The 23,712-nt window shown below is 36.5% G+C and overlaps 1 protein-coding gene and 1 pseudogene across 2 annotated transcripts in view; one reads left to right on the top strand and one right to left on the bottom strand.

The window, feature by feature from the left end:
• OPHN1 (oligophrenin 1) overlaps positions 1-23,712 on the bottom strand; it is a 528,296-nt gene that overhangs the window by 295,594 nt on the left and 208,990 nt on the right. For both annotated transcript variants that reach the window (XM_077146702.1, XM_077146703.1), the window contains exon 3: positions 11,020-11,115. In XM_077146702.1, coding sequence (XP_077002817.1) covers positions 11,020-11,115 — 96 coding nt within the window. The remainder of the gene's footprint in view (positions 1-11,019; positions 11,116-23,712) is intronic.
• LOC143670990 (translation machinery-associated protein 16 pseudogene) lies at positions 2,110-4,914 on the top strand (annotated as a pseudogene).

Genomic DNA, 23,712 nt, shown 5'->3' with positions numbered 1-23,712 from the left:
CCATAACCACATTAGAGAATTAAAACAACCTTTTGGATTTTCAACTTTACTTTTTTTTTTTCGCATGGGCAGGCACTGGGAATTGAACCTGGGTCTCCGGCATGACAGGCGAGAATTCCGCCACTGAGCCATCATCACACCGCTCTCAACTTTACATTTTTTAAAAATGCCTTTATGGTTCAATTAAAGGTGGATTCTCAGGAACTAATTTGTCATCGTTGATTTTTGGCTTCTTCAAAGACACTAACTTAACGTAAATGTTCTGATTTTATTGCCCAGAACGTGTAATGGTTCATTTTAAGCCAACTCAGGCTTCCACATTGATTGAAGACTACTTACAATCACAAACATTTTTTTTCAACATCATTGGTTATTTGAGTTACTTACTCTGGAGTATTATTAAACTAATGGAATAAAAGTGTTTGCCATTTTTCTATGATTACATACTCTTATAAAACTGGTCTTAATGTTAATAGGAAAGACAAAGCATTTACACATTTTTTATAATTTCTTTCTTTGATTTCTTTTGAGCTCTCTACTTCTCAAGGACTTTAGTTTTATTTGCTGAACTTAAATTTGTGGTTTGAAATGAACACCATAGAAAAGAGCTATCATTATAGTTAATGAACATTCAGTACTTACATTGCTAAATATAAATAACAAATGTGCCTTTCGTTAAAATTATCTTTTTTTTTTAATTCCTTTTTAGATGTTCTTTGAAGATCATGTCCATGATATCAAATATTATGATCATTTGTATGGCTTTGGTTCAGGTTCATCCTACGTACAGAATGGTACAGGGAATGCATATGAAGAGGAAGCCAAAAAGCAGTCATGACATGAAATAGCCCTTTTATTTTTATTTTGAGCTTCACACATGCTTGTATATAGGTTTTATCTCTGGTTGAATCCCCTGAACAACAGAAAATACCTTTTTTTTTCCCTTTCACAGCCCATTGTATTTTCTGCTTTTCAGTACTAAATATGATCATTCCTATCTCAGAGCTTAGTAAATACAAAAGCATTCAGATTAAATTTGGCCTTAATACACTTGTTAGCAAGAATGTGTGACAGAGTAGGGAAAGCATCATTTGAATAATTTTGATAAACTTTACCTACTTTGGGGGTTGGTTTGTTTTTCCCCTTTCCTAAATTAACAAGTACTGACTGCAATTTATTTCCCTGTTTCATGGCTCTTCCTTCCATACTGCATGAGTTTTCGCTATTTGAGATTGTGGCCATCAATTTTGCACTTCAGAGCATGACTCTGACTCAAATCCACTGTTTTATCAGAAATTTTGGTTTTACTTGCTTTTAGCTGGAAAAATGACCATCTGCCAACTTTACACAGTATTTACTTGTTTTTTGACCCACGGAATATAGCACATACATTGTGCAAATGGTTGATTCAGCAAGACTAACATAAAAAAAAGGAAACTACTGAGGAGCTTAATAACTACTGTTTCTGTACGTAGTGTTTAATCTTCCAAGCACATCCAGTGTCTTGTCAGTTTCTAATTGGCATTTGTAGGCTGTTCTATGACTGAAGAATTTTTTAAACCTGCTTTACACCCTTCAGGAAAAAATCCCTTGTTATTGGATTTTGAGTATCTGCCAGTAAACTGGTATCAAAGATACTGAAGTTGCAATTATTTTATGGTAGCAAACATCCCTTGATCTGTTTCTTTTTTATTCCATTACTGTTAACCCTTACTTTTATTATTTTTTGCATGGGCAGGCACTAGGAATCAAACCTGGGTCTCTGGTATGCCAGGCAAGTACTCTACTTGCAGAGCCACCATGGCCCTCCCTACCCTTATTTTTTAAAATTCATTTCACAAATCAATTTCAATGAAGTCCAAAGATGGCAAATTTTAGATATATTTTGTATCAAATTAGTAAACAAAAATTGTGCTTTCATCATTGCTACTAAAATAATTACCGGGTACACTTGGTGCAAAAATCAAAATACTAACATATCTGATAAAATTATCTGAGGATTGTAAAGCTTGTTTGTTTATTTTTTTGTGTATATCTTTGCAATCTATTTTATATACATTGACAAAGAGACTGTGAAATATTTAGCCATGCAGAATATGAGACGAGAGCATGTATGGAAAGTCTTTGTAGGTAATCATTAGCTCTACCCTGAAATGATGAAGTACAAGTTATGTGTGTGTCATCTACACTTCAATCAGTAATATTAACAGATCTTCAAATGTTAGCCACCTTGGTTTGTTTCCCTTATACATTCTTTATTCATATTACAATGCTGGAACTGGGTGGTCCTTTTTAAACAAAACATTATTTGCGAAAGAGAGGGTATTATTAGTTTATAAAACTTTTGTAAATAAAGGTTTCAGAAATGTTTTCTTTAAAAAAAATCTCAGTGGCTGTGAGATCTCAATCAGAGTCAAGAGGTTATCCTGGAGGCTATTCTTACACATTATATAGATATCCCCTTTTAATTTATAGAGGGTGCAGTGAAGTACCTGAAACTGTTGAACCCGGTTCCAGTAGCCTTGATTCATGAAGACGACCGTATAATTATATAGCTTTTACAATGTGACTGTGTGATTGTGGAAAAAAAAATTTTCCATAAATAAATCCCTAGGTATAGGCTAAGGCTACTTAAAATTATGCCTAAGAGTCACCCTCACAGAACCTCTTTTATTGCTCAAATGTGGCTTCTCTCTCTAAGCCAATGTGGCAGGTGAACCCACTGCCCTCCCCCCTACATGGGACATGACTATCAGGGGTATAAATCTCTTTGGCAATGTGGGACAAAAATCCCAGAATGAGCCAGGATCCAGCATCAGGGATTAAGAAAGTGTTCTTGACCAAAAAGGGGAAGGGAGAAAAGAGACAAAATAAAGTGTGAGCAGCTGAGAGATTTCAAACACAGTCGAGAGGTTATCCTGGAGGTTATTCTTATGCATTATACAGATATCCCTTTTTAGTTTATGGTACGATGGAGTGGCTAGAGGGAAGTACCTGAAACCGTTGAGCTGTGTTCCAGCAGTCTTAATTCTTGAACATGATTGTACAAAGATATAACTTTTACAATGTGACTGTGTGATTGTGAAAACCCTGTGTCTAATGCTCCTTTTATCCAGGGTATGGACAGATGAGTAAAGAAATAAGGAAAAAAAATAAATAAATAGTGGGGGGTAAAGGGTAAAAAAAATGGGTGGGGTATGGGATATATGAGTTTTTTCCTTTTTCTTTTTTATTTCTTTTTCTGGGGTGATCTAAATGTTCTAAAAATGATCGTGGTGATGAATACATGACTATGTGATGATATTAAGAGCTACTGATTGTACACCGTGTATGGAATGTATGTGTGTGAAGATTTCTCAATAAAAATATGTTAAAAAAAATGAAATCCCTAGGAACAGATGATTTTAATGGTGAATTGATACCAATCTTTCCCAAAAAGAGGAAAGAATATCTCCTAACTCAATCTATGAATCTAGCGTTACCCTGATAACAAAGCCAGATGAAGATATCACAAGAAAAGAAAATTAAAAAGCAATATCCTTTTTGAATGTACATACAAAAATCCTGAACAGAATACCAGCAAATAAAGTCCAGCAGCAAAATAAAATTATTATATACCAGGAACAAATGGAATTTATCCCAAGAATTCAAAGGTGGTTCAACATATGAAAATCAATAAATGTAATAAATCACATTAACAGAGTGTTATGTTAATAAAGAAAGAAAGCCATATGATCATCCCAATTGATATATAAAAAAGCATTTGAACACATCAATATTCATACATTACAAAAACACTTAATAAACAAGGAGAAGAAGGAAATTCCTCAACATGATAAAGGTCATATGAAAAAATCATAGTTTAGACTTTCAGTTAATTAGGATGTTGAAATGAGATGCTCCAAAGTTCAATTACCCCACAGAACCTTTGAACAACTAGAATTCTGCAGAGCCATCTTACATGGAGCTTCAGAAAACAGAAAAAGGGTTGCAATAACTGAGTAAGTGCCATTTCAAGGTAAAATCAACTAGGCTCTCAAGGTGTCCAGGCTGGCCCCTCTGCAAACCCTTCCTTAGTTCAGTGTGGAACTGGCCCACATTCTCAGGGTGGGTTCCTAGTCCCATTTCTAGACAGAGAAGAGCAACCCTTTAGTGCAGATCACTAAAGTGCACATGCTGGGAGCATGTCCGTCTTTGCTAATCTGTCAGGGAACAGGATGAAGAACTGAACCACGTATTTGAACAGAGCTTTTCCAGGAGTAGGACCTACTGACATGAGTGCAACTGCTCCCTTCTGGAGTGTGGAGGCCCATCCAGGTGGTGCCTAAAGCATCAAAGCAAAAAACACAAGACAAGAAATAAAGTCATCCATCCATATGCAAAAGCAGCTCAAATTATGAGAGGCCCACAAACAAGAAAAAAAGGAAAAATTAAAGAATGAAAAAACCTTGCATCTCAATATAATTTGTGAAAAACTGCAGTGGTTTCCCAATCATGTTGAACCCCAAAAAGTAGAATATTCAAAGAAAGATGCTTTTGAATTAACTGAATGCTATTTAAATCGAGTCAGCAATGAACTAGAGCAGACTGAGTTACATGACTGTATCAAAGAAAGGCAGGGAAGGAGGCACCATTCCTAGAAGACAATCTTTAAGCAAAGAGAGAGGGGTTATATTATGAAGTATATGGCCTTGAGATTCCAGATATTGTAAATGCAAGTAATCTGAAAACTTTTATGGAATGGGATATCGATCTGAAGAAACTGTCAAAAATTAAATGAGAAATATCTTTGATAATGATGCAGTTTCCAAAAATTGCAAAAGGAAAAATACTACAACTATAGACGAACATTTAGGGGAATTGCAAATAAAAGATGAACATGGCTCAGATGAGGAAATGACCACGGTGGCCTAATAGTCTTTGAGTTTAATATAATTCAAGAGCTTCAAATTACATATTCTCTCTCTTTCTAGGAGCTCTCTTTTTAGATCTTGAAGCTCCTGAAGGGGGGAGGGGGGAGGGAGGGGGGAGAGGGAGGGAGGGGGGAGAGGGAGGGAGGGAGAGAGAGAGAGAGAGAGAGAGAGAGAGAGAGAGAGAGAGAGAGAGAGAGAGAGAGAGAGAGAGAGAGAGAGAGAGAGAGAGAGAATGAGAGAGAGAGAGAGAGAGAGAGAGAATGAGAGAGAATGAGAGAATGACAATGTGTGTGAGTGTCTAGATACAGTAATTTACTATAAGATCATTCTCTTACATGAAGACATTCTCATTTGTAGTTTCAAAGATGATGATATGATTTTTATTTAAAAACTAAGGTGGCAGAGTGGGCAATGGTGGCTCAGTAGCAAAGTTCTCGCCTGCCATGCCAGAGACTTGAGCTCTATTCCGGGTGCCTGCCCATATAAAAAAACAAAACAGAACAAAAAACTAAGGTGGCATTATCAATTATATTATGATGCTAAAGTGGATATGAAGTGATCTGCAAAACCCATTTAACCTGAGTTTCTAGGAGTGTGGTGGTGTGATATGAATGAAGACAGAAAATGTTTTAATTTTTTACCTCATGTTTATTGACAACTGCCTAATCTCACATTGTGGAGCACGGACAACATTCTGTTTCTAAAAGTGTCCTGTGGATACTTCCTGAGCTGTGATGATGGCAATGCTATCTTTCAGTAATAGTGTCACTAATCTTCCTCTTAAATATAAAACCTATTTTCTTTTGTTATAAAGTATAGAAAAATGTGATGTGGAATTCATATAGGCTGGTAAATTTTACATTAATCATATTTATTAATCTTCTGAGCCAGAGTTAAATGAAAAAAAGTCACTTCTTATGTTGATCTCCCATACTTAATTTCCTATCTTTTGACCAAGGAGATAAATAATTTTAAGGCAGATCCTTTTGATTGTATATTATTTCCTGTTTCCTCATTGTGAAACATAGGTTTTGTTTGTGGAAACATAGGTAAATTGGTCATCATAGATAATCAATTTTTTAATGGTGCATTTTTGTTTTATAACTCTGAGGTTAAATTTACATATAACTCAATACTTCAAGTATCTGAATAAAACATGGATGTGAAAGAATGTTCTTAATAGAATGCTTTACATGCAACACAACTTTTAATTTTTTTTTAAATGGAAGCGTATTTATGTATTTTCAAGAAAAAAAACATTAATGTATGAAGTTGAGTAGTTGTCAAATGTGTCTTATCAACAATCTAGTGTTATAAATTTTTATGTATGAAAATTAAAAATAAAATTTATTTCCACATTTTCAGTTCTTAAGAGTCTAATTATTTAATTCTCAGTAATGTAGCTGAGGCTGATTTGCTCTAGTAAATTGTGTAAACGCGTTCCTTGATTATTACACAAGTTCAGCTCTCTTCAGTCATTGGAAAACTTCCTTTCACCTTTTTCTTTTGTTCATATTTAGTGTCAAAATGACTATAAAACCTAAGTCATAAATTACAGTAAAAAGAATAAGAATTGCTAAAAAAAAAAAAAAAAAAAACAGGACACTCATTGCAGGCTCACTGTTGCAAAGATTGCCCTTTGTGCAGAAGGCAACTCACAGAGTTCACCTATAGGACACTGCAGGAGAACACTCAAATTGCAGCTCTCTGGAGCAAAGGTTTGCTGGCTGTGGGGCATATGGTGTAGTACCCAAGACAGTATGGAAACACAGTTTCCTAGGGAGGAGAGAATGCTCAGATTGGTGTAAATGGGGGAATTCCTAGCGCCATGCACTATACCTCATACAAGAGGCATATGCAGAAAATGTCAGAGAGGACCCTACACTTCCGCCTCAGGCTATTCTCTAAATTTATGGTTAAAACTGATATACTCTGAAGGACAGCACTCCCAGGAGCCATTCTGCAAAGGCTGAGAAAGGTGATTTATCTTCTTTTTTTCCCCCTTTTTTTGGTTAGTTCCTGGCATTCAAGGAACTCTCTCTGATAACATGTTCTGGAAGAAACCTAAGGAATAGATACCTCAGTATCTAAATTTCAGAAATAACATATTAAAATATCAAAATTTCTAGGTTGCAACAATAGGTTATAAAACATACGATGAAACAGAAAGTGATGGCTCGTGCAAAGGAGCAAGATAAAGAATGAGAAAACATGAACAAGGAAGACCAAAGCTTGGAAAAACCAGACTTCTAAAAATGGTCCTAAATACACTGAAAGAGCTAAAGAAAAACATGGACCAAAAAACTAAAGGAAATCAAGACAATAATATAAGAACACAAAGAGACTATCAATACAGAGAAATCACTAAAAGAAACAGAGAAAACTTTCTGACTGATACTCCCTTCATCCAGTATATAGGAAGATGAGTAATAACACAAAGACAAAAAATAAATGATAGGGAGTATAACGGATATGGGATGTTTTGGATGTTCTTTTGTATTTTTCTTTTATTTTTTTTCTTGGAGTACTGAAAATGTTCTAAAATTGATTGTGGTGATGAATGCACATGAATGATGACACTGTGAGTCACTGATTGTATACTTCGGATGGATTCTTTGGTCTGTGAATATATCTCAATAAAACTGAATTATACAAGGAAACACAGAGTTGAAGACTCTGTGAGAGAAATAAAACAATTTTAGAAAGGTTTAACAACAGAATGGAGATGGCAGAAGAATCATTCACTGTCAAGATAGAATTGAGAGCCCAGAAATAAACCCTCATGTCTATGGTCGACCAATTTTCAACAAATGTGCCAACACAATTCAAGGGGGAAAGAATGATCTTGAAAAACTGTTGAGAAAACTGGATCTCCACATGCAAAGGAATGAAGTTAAATCCCTACCTCATACCATATATAAAAATAAACTCAAATAAATTAAACGAATAAATAAAAATAAGAAAAAATCAACTCAAAATGGATCAAAACCATAACAGCTAAAATTATAAAACACTTAGAAGAAAACATAGAAAAATGTTTTCAGGACCGTGTATTAAGCAATGGAAAAAATTCTTAGACTTTTCCATTTAGAATTAATATTTGTATTTAATTGAACACTCAGAAAATAGCAAGCGTAAGTGAGGATACAGATAAATAGAAACCCTCGCACACTGCTGGTGGGAATGTGAAACGATGCAGCTGATATCTAAAAAGTTTGGTGATTTCTCAACGAAGTAATTGTAAAATAACATATGACCAAGAAATTCCACTCCTGAGTATGTACCCAAACAACTGAAAACAGGTATTCAAACAAATACTTGGACCCACTTCTTAACAGCAACACTATTCTTAATGGCCAAAAGGTGGAAACAATTCAAATATCCAGAAATAGATGAATGGATACACAAAGCATGATAATATCCATACAGTGGGATATTCAGCTATAAAAAGGAATAAAGTACTGATACATGATACAACATAGATGAGCTTTGAAAATATTAGGTTAAGTGAAAGAAGCCAGACACAAAAGGCCACATATTGCATGATTCTATTTTTATAAAATAATCACAATAGGCATGCCCATAGAAACAGAAAACATAGTGGTTGCTTGGGGTTGGAGGGTGGAGAATTGGAGATGTGGAATGGAGTGTGGCTGCTTAATGACAGTGGGGTTTCCTTTGGGATTGAAGAAAATATCGTGGAATTAGATAGTATGAATAATTGCACATCATTGCGTAATAAACGTCAGTGAACTTTTCACTTTAACATGGTAAAAATGGTATCTTTTATGTTATATATAATTTACCAGACTTTTTTTGGGGGGGTAAAATGTTATTAATGTGAGTATATCAGAAATTATATGCTATACAAGAATTTCCTGGAAAATCATCAGTGCCCTAGTTGACCATGAAATATTTCTGTTTATCAGAATTGTGATGTTGCTTTGCCAGATATTAGACAAAATAGTACAGTATTATCAATCACAATTTAAGTTACTTTTAAAAATGATAATTTGGTCAAAATTTTACATCTTTAATTTTCATCTAGTATCTTCTAGGCCAGAGGTTTTCAACTGAAGACTGACATCACTACACTATAGAGTTTATCAATATATAGATATTCAGAACCTATTCCAACTTATAGAATCAATTTACTTGATATTGTTGATACACTCTTCATATATTCTAACTATATGCTTCATATAGTCATGGTATATTATATCAACTTTATTAGACGCTATATCTGAAGACTTTTTTTTTTGTAAATATTATTCTGGGGTTTGAATCTGTCATGCACTCCCAAAAAAGTCAGGTTCTTTAATCCTCATTCAATGTTGGTGGGTGGAAGCTTTTGAATTGTTTCATGGAGATGTGACCCACCCAATTGTCGGTAGTAACTTTTGATTAGATGGTTTCGATGGAGATGGGTCTCCATCCATTCAGATGAGGTTGCTTACTAGAGCCCTTTAAGAGAGAACTATTTTGGGGAAAAAGCTTTAGAACCTATACACCCAGAGATCTTTGGAGATGAAGAAGGAAAGCATCCCCAGGGGAGCTTCATAAAACAAGAAGTTGGGAGAGAAAGCTAGCATACTTCACCATGTGCCCTTCCAGCTGAGAGAAAAACCCCAAACTAAATCGACCTTTCTTGAGTGAAGTTAAGCACATGTTGGTGCTTTAATTTGAACATTTTTATAGCCCTGCCTTAACTTGGACATTTTCACAGCCTTAGAACTGTAAACCTGAAACTTAATAAATTCCCCTTTTAAAAAAGCCATTCCATTTCTGTTATATAGCATTTCAGCAGCTTGCAAACAAAAACAATTATGTTCACCTATTTTTACAAATTAGTTATAATACTCACTCTTCTTTAAAAGTAGGATAATTATTATATTTACAAATCTATCATCTATAAACTTTTTTTGGATTAAATTTATCTTGTTTTTGCATGCCAGAGAAACAATCAAATTTCCTTGTCAGTTGCATTATACTTATAATGAACTCTCATCAGATCTTTCATTTTTGAAAATTATCAGAAATTAACCATAGCCATTTAAAATCTTTTCTCGTGTGTAGACACAGTTTTTGTATTAATCTGATATTTTCATGAAAGCACTTGCTAACAGCTAAGACCAGAGTGCTTCATGTTCAATGAGGAAGGATTTTTTGAGAATCCTATACAAAAGGCCTATGTAATATATTTGGGGGTACAAGCTTCTGATTGTATCATTTGAAGAGTATTGACACTATATCAGTGAATTGAATCAGAATTTTGAGAACTCTGGTTGAGAAGCAGATGGATTCATGAATTTGCAGATAGGATAGAATGAACTGATAAGGGATGACTATGAATTTTATTTAGAATATTGCTGATGTTTTAATGTTCTATTTTCTGGAGTATATGAGGAACCCATTTCTCTTATCTCTTCAACTATAATTCATAACAATTTAGTAGACTATGACTTTGTAAACTGTAATGAAACATTTGTAAATGATATTTCTCTTCTCTCCAGGATTCAGAAACTCGTATGCGGTATTAGATTCAGAAACTCATGCAGTATTATTACTTCTATGGCAATATAATTATCTGAATAAGTTCAATAAGAACCTGTCCTACTTGTTACCATGATAAGGTTGAAAACATACCATGCCTGAACTGTATGTGAGAATGATGCTAATTGAATCAGATGTGACCAGACATTTTAAAGGAGGGTATGGCTAACTTTATGGAGTCAATCCTTACAAAGTCCTCTTGAGAAAACTACCCAGGAGGCTACCTGGTACCTGGCTTATAAATTTCCCAGTCTTAGATGTGAATCAGGAATGCTACTTTCTGGCAGGCCAAACAACCTTGAGATATTTTGGGAGACCTTGAAAAGAGAGGAATTCATCCAAATTCATGGTGAAATCTGGAGAGGAGTTCAAGGCTTGGCTTTGTTGCTTTTGTGTGAGAGGGAAGTAGAACTGGCAGGGAATGTTCGTTACCCTTCTTAAACTATATCCTGGGAGCTTGGCACTGGACTAGAGGGAATAAATATGTCCAGGAGGCTTTGAAGTTGGAGGCCTGGTTAGCGAGGCATACAACCACATTTAACTGAAGACTTACCAATGTTAAGCTCATCATCAGTCAGAGTGTCCCCAATGAAATCAAACTGAAAGGACTGCAGTGTCTGGGAAAATTTCTGAACAGCAGAGGAATAATCTGCAAAGGAAGAGTAACAGGATAAACTTTCAACACTGCCATCCTTTGACAAATTTCCTCATCTCTGTTAGCACAGATGGAAAAAAAAAAGGAAATGGAAGTGCTCTCAGCAGGTAGAAAATGAATTTAGCTAAGTTAAACAAAAGACCAAACCTCCAGCAGACGTTTTGATCAATTAAAAATACACATTAAAGAGAAACGGGAAAGCATACAGAGGTGACTTTTTTCCTTTTGAATATTTTATGATAGTAACATATATACAACTTAATATTTCCCTCTTTAATCACTTTAGTGTACAATCTGGTGGTATCAGTTACATTCATAATACTGTACCAGCACCAAAATCCATTTCCCATTTTGATAACCTCAAACAAAAACTCTGCACACATTAAGCAATAAATTACAATGCCCCTAAACCCGCAGCCCCTATTAACTTGTAATATATTTTATTTCTCCATGAATTTGCTTACTCGAGGTATTTCATATCATTTAGATAATACAATATTGGTCTTTTTTTGTCTAGCTTATTTCACTCTTCATGAGGTCTTCAAGATTCATCCATGCAGTAGTATATATCAGAACTTCTGCATTCCCTTATATGGCTAAATAATATTCTGTCATATATACATACCACACTTTATCATAAATTCATTTGTTCACGGACCTGGGTTCCTTCCACCTTTTGGCTACTGTGAATAATGCTTTTATGATCGATGGTGTAAAAATATCTGTTCAAGTCCCTTCTGTCACTTCTTTCGGGTATACCAAAAGTAGGACTGCCAGGTCCTATAGTAATACTGTATCAACTTTCTGATGAATGACAGAAAGTTCCAACTGACTTCCACATTGGATATATCATGTTATATTCCCACCAAAAATGTACATGGGCTCCAATTTCCACTCAGCATTGTCAACAATTGTTATTTTCTATTTTAAAAATAATAGTCATACATGACATGCAGGGGTGAAAGTCTCCCAGAGAATGTGGGAGTTGATTTCCAGGGATGAATACAGACCTGGCACTATGGAATCAACAATTACATCCTGACCAAAAGGAGGAAAAGAAGTGTAACTAGTAAAGCATCAGTGGCTGAGAAGAAGCTTCAGTTGGACATTGCTACCTATCATAACTTGCCAACCCCCAACCAGAAACATTCTAGCCAATCCTAAAGAACACCTAGGGCAATATATAAGATTTCACAAGGGTTCCATGCACTAGGGTAACTTTCCAGAAACCTACAACCTCCAGATGGGTCCCTGGTCCAGATAAGTCTTGAAACCTAGTATAGCCTCTCTAGAATATCAGATAGTTCCATCTCCCTAGCTCATATTAGTGACGACCCTTCCAATATGAAAAATTTTAAATGGCCATAGTCCAAACACCTTTAAAGAGAGGGATGGAAAGATCAAAAGTGATGGTGGAGTTATACAGAGAAGATAGGATTTAACAAATGAATATGAATGCTGAATCATTAAACTGATACCTTTTTTAGTCTTCAATATCTTAGAGCAGCCAGAAGTAAAAACCTAAAATTGTGGAATTGTACCCACATCAAACTCTGAGATATGTCCTACAACTGTGTGCAACGCTTTGAAATTTATAGCTTTTTTGTATATGTATTATTTTTCACAAAAAAGAAGGAAAAAAGTCTGTTGTGATGATAAAGAAAACATTTAAGCCTTCTAGCCTCCTATATTCTAGAGCAGCTAGAAGGAAAAATCTGAGAGGATCGTATGGTAGCCCATGAGAAACTCTGGGATCTGTCTTGTAACTACTTGTCGAAGAGTGCTTTGAAAACGTTGCTTTTTTTGGGGGGGGGGGCTTTGTTTATATGTTATACCATACAATAAAAAAATTAAAACAAATAATAATAGTCATAATAAGGGGAAGAAAATGGTGGGGTTTTGTTTTTGGTGTGTTTTTTTTACATGGGCAGGCACTGGGAATCGAACTCAGGTCTGCAGCATGGCAACGAAAATTCTGCCACTGAGGCACCATCGTACCACCCAGAAAGTAGTGTTTTGGATGTGAATTTCCATGATGACCAATGACATTAAACATCTTTTCATGTGCTTAAGACCTTTGTTTGTTGTTTAATGGGCAGTCTTTTTATGGTTGAGTTGTAGTAATTTTTATATATTCTGGATATTAAATTCTTACAGATTATGGATATAAAATATTTTATCCCATTCTATAGGCTGATATTCACTTTTTGATAATGCCCTTTAATGTATAAAGGTTTTTAATTCTGATGAAGTCTAATATTACTTAGACTTTTTTTTTGCTGCTCCTGCTTTTGGTATCATATCTAAGAAATCATTGCCAAGTCCATCGTTATGAAGGGTTCCCTTATGTATTCTTCTGTTTAATGTCTTTATCTTATAAGTTCAGACCCTTGTTCTATGTAGAGCTAATTTTTGTATAAGGTGTAAGCTAGGAAAGTCCAATTTCATTACATTGCTTGACGATATTCAGTATCCCAACACCACCTATTGAAGAGACCATCCTTTCCCTAATTAACATACTTGAAACCCTTGTCAAAAGTTGTACATAGAAGTATATGGTTCTTTCTCAACATTCTGTTCTATTTCATTGGTCCATAAATCTATTTTTATGCTAGGAACAAATTATTTTGATGACTGTAGCTTTGAAGTAAGTTTTGAAATCAGCAAGTATGAGTCCTTCAACTTTGTTCTTTTGCAGTATTGATATAGGTAATTGGGAATCCCTGCAATTCCATTATGAATTTGAGGAACAGCTTCTTCATTTCTTCAAAAAAAAAGGCTGCTGGGATTTTTTTATGGGTTGGGTTGAATCTGTAGATCACTTTGGGCAGAACTGACATCTTAACAATATTAAGTGCTCTTATACATGAACAAGTAATTTCTGAACATTTATTTAGGTCTTCACTAATTTCTTTCAGGAACAGTTTTGTAGTTTTCAGTGAATAAGGCCATCATCCCCTTGGTTAAATTTATTCCTAGATCTTTTATCATTTTAGATGCTATTCTGAATAGAATTGTTTTTAAAATTTCCATTTCAGATTGTTCTCTGCTGGTGTATAGAAACAAAACTAATCTTTGCATGTTAATCTTCCACACTGCAAATGTGCTGCATTTGTTTATTAACTAAAAGTTTTCTTGAGGATTCTTTAGGGATTTTATATAAAGTCTCATGTCATCTCTGATAGAGATAGTTTTAATTCTCCCTTTCCAATATGGATACTTTATATTTCTTATTCTTGCCATTGCTCTGATGAGAATTTCCAGTACAATGTTGAAATGCATTAGTTAAAGTAAGCATCCTTACCTTGTTCATGAGCCCTGAGGGAGGGCTTTCAGTCTTTCAACATTGAGAAAGTTAACTGTGGGTCTGATATATATGCCTTCATCATAAGGAAGATCCCATTTATTCCTATTTTCAAGTGGTTTATTATAGAAAGTGTTGGATTTTATCATCTATATTTTATTCATCAATTGAAATGGTCATGTGATTTTTTCCTTCATTCTATTAATGGGGTGATTGATTTGCTTATTTTGAAACACACTTGCATTCCTGGGATAAATCCCACTTAAGCATGTTGAATAACTTTTTTTTTTTAATTTGAGAACTAGATTTCCTAGACTTTTGCTTAGGAGTGTTATTTCTATATTCATAAGAGAAAATGGTCTGTAGTTTTGTCATGAAATCTTTCTTTGGTGTAGGTATAAAGGCAATACTAGTTTCATAGAATGAGTTAGGAGGTTCCTGTTTTGAGTTTTTTGGAAAAGTTTGAGAAAGATTGGTGTTAATTGTTCTTTATTAACATTTGGTAGAAGTCATTTGTGAAGCCATTTGGTGTTGGAATTTTTATTTGTTGGGACATTTTTTTTTCTTTCTTTTTCTGTTTTTAATTTTTCCTTGTTTTTATAATTTTATTTTTTTGTTCATGGGGATTTTTTATTACTAATTCAATCTCCTTACTTATTATAGATAACAGATATCATCCATTTCTTCAGTGTGTTTTTAGAAATTTCCCCATTTCTCTTAGATTATCTAATTTGTTGGCATGAACTTTTTCAATATTATCCTCGTTTCTTTTAATTTCTACAACAGTCTTACTAATGCCTACACTTTCATTTTGCATTTTAGTTATTTGTGTCTCTCACTTTTTCCTTTGTCAATCTAGGCAAAGATTCAACTTTGTTGGTCTTTTCAGAGAAACAAGTTTTTATTTCATTGATTCTCTTGATTGTTTTTCTATTCTCCATTTCAGTTATCTCTCCTCTGATCTTTGTTATTTCCTTCCATTTACTAATTTCAGTTTCAGCATGCTCTTCTTTTCCTAGTTCCTCAAGATGTGAAGTTAGATTATTGATTTGTGATCCTTATTCTTTTTTAATGTAGGCATATTCAACTTTAAATTTCCTACTGACCACTGCCTTTGCTGCATAACATGGGTTTTGGTATGCTGTATTTTCTTTTTCATTTGTCTCCAAATATTTTCTGATTCCCCTTGTGATTTCTTCTTTGTTTCATTAGCTATTTGGGATTCCGTTGCTTAAATTCCAGATACATACTTTTTAATTTCCCAGTTTTCCCTCTGCTTTTGATTTGTTTTAATTCATTGTGGTCAGAGAGGATATTACTACAGTTGTAATATTTTAAAATATATTTGAGAACTGTTTTTTAGCATAACATATGTCCTACCTTAGGGAATAATCCTGATGCACTGGACCAGAATATATATTCTGCTGTTGTTGGGTGGAGCATTTTATTTATATCTTTTAGGTCTGGCACATGTATAGTACTACTGTTCAAGTGTTCAGTTTCCTTACTGACCTTCTGACTATATGTTCTATCCATGACTGAAAGTGGCATATTGAAGTCTATAGATATGGCTGTAGAGCTGGTTAGTTCTTTCTTCAGTTTTGTAAAAGTTTACTCCATATATTTTGGGGTTCTGTGATTAAGTGCATAAATGTTCATAATTTTTATATATTCCTGGTGGAGTGACTCTTTTAGTAATATATTATATCCATTATCTCTTGCAACATCTTTTGACTTAATATGCGTTGTGTTAGATAATAGTATAATCACCCCTTCTTTCGTTTACTATTGTCATGGAATTTTTTTTCCATCTTTTCACTTTAAACTGATTTGTGTCCTTGGGTATAAGGGAAGTCTCTTGCAAACAACATATAGCTGGATCATGGCTTTTAATTCATTCTGCCAATCTGTGTATACTGCAAGTGTCAGTGGTAAATAGGGATGGTGTCTGGTGCCTTTGCCAGGACCCTGTAGGAGAATCACAATGCAAACCCTTCGGATTTTGGAGTAAAGCCTTACCATCTGCTGCAGATAACTACTCTTTTTTTGAAAAACAGCTTTTACCCTGCTACTGAGGCTTAGTAGAGATGAAACACTTAACCATGGGCCACTAAGTTACCATGAGACCTGAGTTGCCTATCATGGGCTGGGTGTTGTTTGACCCACCAAGCCATAAAGTTGGGCATGCACAGCAGCACTCCATCATAACATGGAAATAGTATATTACAGATAGGGCTCGGGCAGGTCCTGAAGGCACAAGCAAGTTACATGAGGAAGTGGCCCAAATGCCCATGGTCTGAACTCCTGCCACATTACCTTCTCTTTCCCAGGCCAGAGCTGACCTCCTGAGGGAAATTCTTCCAGTCAGTTGACAGAGTAAGAGAAAACACGGGCCTGGTTTACAGATGGTTCTACACAATATGCAGGAACCACCCAGAAGTGGACACCTTCAGCACTGCAACCGCTTTCTGGTATATCCTTAAAGGAGAGTAGTGAGGGGAAATCCTCCCCGTGGGTGAACTCCAAGCAGTGCATCTGGTTGTTCATTCTGCTTAGAAGGAAAACTGGCCAGAGATGTTTTTGCATGCTGACTCATGGGCTGTTGCTAATGGTTTGGCTGTATGGTCAGGGACTTGGAAGGAGCATGACTGGAAAATTGGTGACAAAGAGGTCTGGGGAAGAGGTATGTGGATAGACCTTTCTGAGTGGGCTAAAAACAGGAAGATATTCATGCCTTATGACTTCATCAGGGGAAGGTTTTACTAATTAAGTGGATAAGATGAGCCACCTCAGGGATATAAGTCATCCTCTCTCCTCAGCCACTCCTGCCATTGTTCAAGGTCTCAGGAACAAAGTGGGCATGGTGGTACAGATGGAGGTTATTCATGGCACAGCAACGTGGACTTCCACTTACCAAGGCTGATCTGGCTATGGCCTCTGCTGAGTGCCCAATCTGCCAGCAGCAAAGACCTATACTCAGTTCCTGATATGGCACCATACCCAGAGGTGATCAGCTTGTTACCTGGTGACAGGTTGATAACAATGGACCATTTCCATCATGGAAGGGGCAGTAATTTCTTCTAACTAGAATAAACACATACTCTGGATATCAGTTTGCCTTTCCTGCACGGCAATGCTTCCACCAAAACTACCATCCATAGATTTACAGAATGCCTTATCCACCATCATGGCATTCCACACAGCATTGCTTCTGATCAGAAATGCAGGAATGGGCACATGCCCACGGAATTCTCTGGTCTTACCATGTTCCCCATCATCCACAGGCAGCTGGGTTGATAGTACGGTGGAATGGCCTTCTGAAGACCCAATTATGGTGCCAACTTTGTGGTAATACCTTGCACGGCTGGGGAAGTGTTCTCCAGGAGACTGTGTATGCTCTGAATCAGCATCCACTCTATGGTGCTGTCTCTCTCATAGCAAGGGATTCATAAGTCCAGAAGTCGAGGGGTGGAAATTGGAGTGGCACCACTCACTATCACCCCTAGTTATCGACTAGAAAAAATTCTGCTTCCTGTCCCTGAAATCTTAAGCTTTGCTGGTCTACAGGTCTTAGTTCCAAAAGGAGGAATGCTCCTACCGGAAGACACAAAAATGATTCCCTTAAACTGGAATTTAAGATTTCCACCTGGCCATTTTGGGCTTCTTGTGCCAATGAATCAAAAAGCACAAAAGGGGATGAATGTTCTGTCTGGGGTGATTGATCCTATCGAGGGGCAATAGGACTACAAGTACACAATGCAGAAAAAGGAGTTTTCCTGGAATAGAGGTCACCTAAGGACACCTGTTAGTACTACCATGCCCTGTGATTAAAGTCAATGGAAAACTGAAACAACCCAATTCAGGTAGGACTACCATGACCAAGAAATTTCAGGAATAAGGATTTCGGTCACCCAACTTGGCAAAAAACTATGGCCAGCTGAATTCCTTGCTGAGCTTAAAGGCAACATGTAATGGTAGTAGAAGTAGTTAGTGATAAATATGAATTATGACCACATAACCAGTTACAAAAACGAGGACTATGATGGCATGAATATTTCCTCCCTGTTTTGTTATGAGTATGTTTATATTTGTACATTAGCAAATATTTTATTTTCCTCCTATGTGACATCAGTTTTATTGTTCATGTTATAGTCTTTAAGTTATAGTATATGAACTTCAAGAATGAAAGTTACTTAGGGACTTGCACCCAATTCTGGAGAGATGTAGTGTATTTCAGCTTGCATGCAGGACAGCTGAATATTGTTAGATGAAACATATGTCTGTTATTTTGTTCTATTTGGAAATTAAGCAAGTTTCACAGTGCTGTGCATTGCTGGCAGGTTGACAAGAGATGGAATGTGATGGTTAGGTTCTAGTGTCAACTTGGCCAAACTCTCGGATCTGTCCTATAACTACATGTTGAAGAGTGCTTTGAAAACTTTTTTTCTTTCCTTGGTTTTCTATACAAGTCATATTACACAAAAAAAAATTAAGAAAATTCAATTACGTAATGGGCACGAGTGTGAAATAGACAACTCATCAACGAAGATGGACAGAAGTCATCCTATGTTCTGTCTCTCGAAACATTTTCAGACAAAAAAATCACTGAGAGAATTTGTGACCAAGAGACCAGCTCTGCAAGAAATACTAAAGGGAACACTAGAGACAGATACGAAGACAGAAGAGAGAGGTGTGGAGAAGAGTGTAGAAAGGAAGACTATGAGTAAAGGTAAAAAGAAGGAAAATTAGATATGACATATAAAATCCAGAAGGCAAAATAGTAGAAGAAAGTACTACCCATGCAGTAATAACACTGAATGTTAATGGATTAAACTCTCCAATCAAAAGATATAGTCTGGCAGAATGGATTAAAAAACAGGACCCATCTATATGCTGTCTCTACTCAAAGGACACGAGGCCAAGGACACAAATGGACATTTACACACCAATGTTTATAGCAGTATTATTAACAATTACCAAGATGTTCAGAAGTCAAATAAGTGTAGGAAAAGATACTCAACATCACACACAATTATAGAATTGCAAATTAAAACAACAATGAGATATCACTACAGGCCTACTAGAATGGTTAAAGTCTAAAACACTGGCACCACCAAATGATGGTGAGGATGTGGCACAATAAGAACATCCATTCATGGCAGATGGGATTGCAAAATGGTACAGTCACTTTGTAATACACATGGGCAGTTTCTTATAAAAGCTAAAAATAGTTTTACCATGTGATACAGCAATTGTACTCCTTGGTATTCACACAAATGAGTTAATAACTTACTTCCATACAAAAATCTACATGGAATGTTTATAAGAAACTGTATTCATAATTGACAAAAACTAGAAATAACTAAGATGTTCTTCAATAGGAAAATGAATTTTAAAATGTGATACAGGGCGAGCCACAGTGGCTCAGCAGGCATGGTTCTCCATTCTGGAGACCCGGGTTCGATTCCCGGTGCCTGCCCATACCAAAAAAAAAAAAAAAAAAAAAATGTGGTGCAGCAATACAATGAAGTATTATTAAGCAATAAAAAGAAATGAGCTGATGAATGCACAACTATGTGACAATAGTATGGGCTACTGATCATATAATTTGGATAATTGTATTGTGTATGGATGTATCTCAATAAAATTTCATTTAAAAAAAGAAATGAGCTACCAACCTTAAATGATACTGCTAAGTAAAAGAAGATAGTGTACAAAAGCAATGTAATGCATGATTCTAACTATATGATATTCCGGAAAACTTAGAACTGTAGCGACAGTAAAAGGATCAGTGGATGCCAAGGGTTTGTAGAAATAAGGAAGGGATGAGCAGCTGGAGGACAAGGTATTTCTAAAGTAGTGAAACTTCTATATGACAATTTGATGATGGAAACAAGAAAAAAGTATTTGCCAAAATCCATAAAACTGTACAACACAAAGCATGAACCCTAATGTAGACCATGGATATTAATTAACAATAATGTATTGATATTGCATCATCTGTTGTAACAAATGTGTCCTACTAATACAAGAGTTAATAAGTGGAGGTGGGCCACGGTGGCTTAGCAGGCAGAGTTCTAGCCACCATTCCAGAAACCCAGGTTCGATTCCCAGTGCAAAAAGAAAAAGTTAATAAGTGGATAAACAGAGTGGGGGTATCAGTGAGAACACTCAGTACTTTCTGCTCAATTTTTCTGTAAAAGTAAAACTATTCTACTATTAAAGTCTATTAATTTAAAAAGAAAAATTTTCCACTTCAAATGTGAGCCACAAAAAATGTGACAGAAGCATACACAGGCTTTCCAATTTTCCACATTTCATCAGCAAAGAAAACACAATATTGTCTCCACTAATGGGAAAAAAATGCTTTCCTCTGGCCTACTTGGCTGGCAGCAGAAAAGAACAGGCCAAGAATTCCCATGTGTCCTCAGTTTCACTAAGGGAAATTAAATAATAACATTCATTACATTGCCCTTTACCACATACCATAATTTCTTAAACTTTACTTGAGCCAAATAACATGCACTTTATTAATCACTCCTCTGTTAAAATTGTCTGAACTTTTCAGAAACTAGAAAGTGTGATTTTCAACATTCAGATTATTTTTAAGGAAAGGTAGGGAATAAGGATGAAGGTGTGGCATTCATTCCCTTTTTCTTTTTTTACACCAATCTCTTCTCTTTCTCAGACTACTTTTAACCTTTTGTGAATGTTTATTTTCAAATGCATGTTCTTCCACCAAAACTCAGCAGCTACCTCTGTAAATAAGTAGCTCCAAAGATCTTGACCAAAACCACGACAACAAAAGAAGACTGGCAAAACTGTCAACATGACCTTTTTCAGAATTTTAGAAGCCTAACAATCTGAAGAGGGTATATTCAAGAAAAATGACTGAATCTTCATAAGAACAACAAGTTTTGTGGTTTATTGACTAACCAAATCTCTCTATCAACTTATGCAGTAGCATGGAAACTAGATGCCTCATTACTAAACATTTTAGCAGACATTGGAGGGGGCAGAATGGGTTTGGAATACCATAAAGCAATATCGCCAGAGAATTATCACAATTTGACCTGTTTAATGGTTCACTGAAAACTCCATTCTCAAAGTCTGTAATTATTTGACCTGACAGGAAACTCATTCTCAGTGAACAGCCTTATCATCAGGGCATTTAGTGGCCTGAAATATATGACAAGTTGGAGCTAGCAAGAGCCTGAATAAAACATTTGAAAGAAAAAAACAGAAGAATGAGATATTTGAATGATTGCCACATATTCCTGGAAAACTAGAACATTGTGTGCTTGCACAAGGATCTGTGCATGTCCCAGGCTCTGTTACATGCCCATGAAACTACTGAGAATGTCCTTATCTTTCATCTATGACTGACCTTGAAGATGGTTGACTGAAATTCTCAACAAAATTGGCAGATCTTGGGGGTGCAAGGATAGTTCAGTGGTAGATTCTCGCCTGCCATCTGGGAAACCTGGGTTCAATTCCTGGCCTATGCACTTCACAATCAAATAAACAAGTGAAAAACCAAACAGAAAAAATTCAACAAACGGGGCTGCAACAAGGGGATACTTACATGGAAAAAGAATGAAATGTGACCCCCACTATACAGCATACAAAAAAAAAAAAAGAAAATTGAGAGACCTTTAACTATACTGACCAAGAACAAAAAAGAGGACACTGGAACTTCTAAAATCATGAATGAAAGAAGAGACTTTATGCTAACAAATTAGTTAATGTAGATGAAATGGGCAATTCCAAGAAGGTCAAAAACTACATTAACTGATTCAAGGAGAGACAGAAAATGTAAACACGGCTATAAGAAAGGTAGATGTATTAGCTAAGGTTCCTAGATAAACAGAATCAGCAGGAGATATCTGTAAATATAAAATTATAAAAGTATCTCACACAACTGTGGGGATGTAAGAGTCCAAGATCTGTAAGTCAGGCTGTGAGCTGGCAGCTCCAATGAAGTTCCTCAGTGAACTCTCAGGAGAGGATGGGTGGTCAACTGTGAGGATGTAAGAGTCCAAGAGGGCAGGCCACAAGGTGGCAGCTCCAATGAAGTTCCTCAAGGAACTCTCAGGAGAGGTTGGCAGGCTGAAGTAGGAAAAGTGACTACCTCTTCTGAATACTCCTTAAAAGCATTCCAGTTATTAGATTAAGCATCACTCATTGCAGAAGACACTCCTGTGGATGCCCCCAATGTGGTCATGATTTAAGTCCATGAAATGTCCTCACAGCAACAGATAGGTCAGTGTTTGCCCAACCAGACATCCTCCCACCACCACCTGGCCAAGTTGACACATGAACCTGACCATCACAGTAATAAATTAGTGATAAAAAAAAGTTAGTAAACAAAAAAGTGGATAAAACAGGGTTTCCAGGAAGATGGCGAACAGGAGTGGAGTGAGTCCATTCCTGCTCTGTGAAGCAAGATAGAATTTGGGGAGAAATTGCCCAGGGTCAGGCTCAGGTTGGGGAGAAAATGCCCAAGGTCAGGCACAGGTCCCAGGGTATGAGTAGTCTAGGAGGGTCTTCAGGCAGTTTTTTTTGGGGATCTGATCTCCCCTGATCTCCCCTCTGATCAGGGGAGAAGGAATGGGATGGGTGACTGAGATCACCACTGGGCAGGCTGCGGTGTACCAGGGAGGTGCCATCAGAGGAAACTGACCCTCCTTGGCTCCAGTCTGCACAGGTACTGGCTAGGGAAGAAACCTCCTGATGTGGTCACGGTGGTCAGCACTGGGAAGGAGTCCAGAGGCCAGCAATCATCTACCATGAGCAGGCCTCGAGATGGGGGGACTGATCACCCCATTGGGTGTGGGAAAAGCTGGCCCACAGTCACGGTATCCAGCAGGCCCACCAGCACTGCAGATTAGCTGATCAACCGATCTCCCATGCACTGGTTGGCTCCATAGCCCTCCGGACAAAGACCCTCCAGCTGACCACCCCTGGTGGAGTAACCCCCTGCTGAGCACATGGACCTTGAGTTGCTCTGGCCAGGAGAGGGGTGCTGAGGGAGGAGGAGACTTGAGATCACAATCTGCTGGCCAGACCCAGTAAGTGCAGGTCTCATGCACCAGACACACAGAGGAGAGCTTGAGGGAGGAGGAGCCTCACAATTGCCACCTGCTGGGGAAAAGGGATAAGGAGAGGCAAGCTAACTATCAGCCAAGGTCTTTATTTTCATTTTTATTCATGTTTTCTTCTTAATATTCTTTTTCATTTTCCCATTTTTAAAGCATATTCTCTCTATACGTTTATACTAATATAAT

Source organism: Tamandua tetradactyla, chromosome X (assembly GCF_023851605.1).
Source record: "Tamandua tetradactyla isolate mTamTet1 chromosome X, mTamTet1.pri, whole genome shotgun sequence".
NCBI lineage: Eukaryota > Metazoa > Chordata > Mammalia > Pilosa > Myrmecophagidae > Tamandua > Tamandua tetradactyla.
This window is presented reverse-complemented; position numbering and strand designations above follow the sequence as displayed.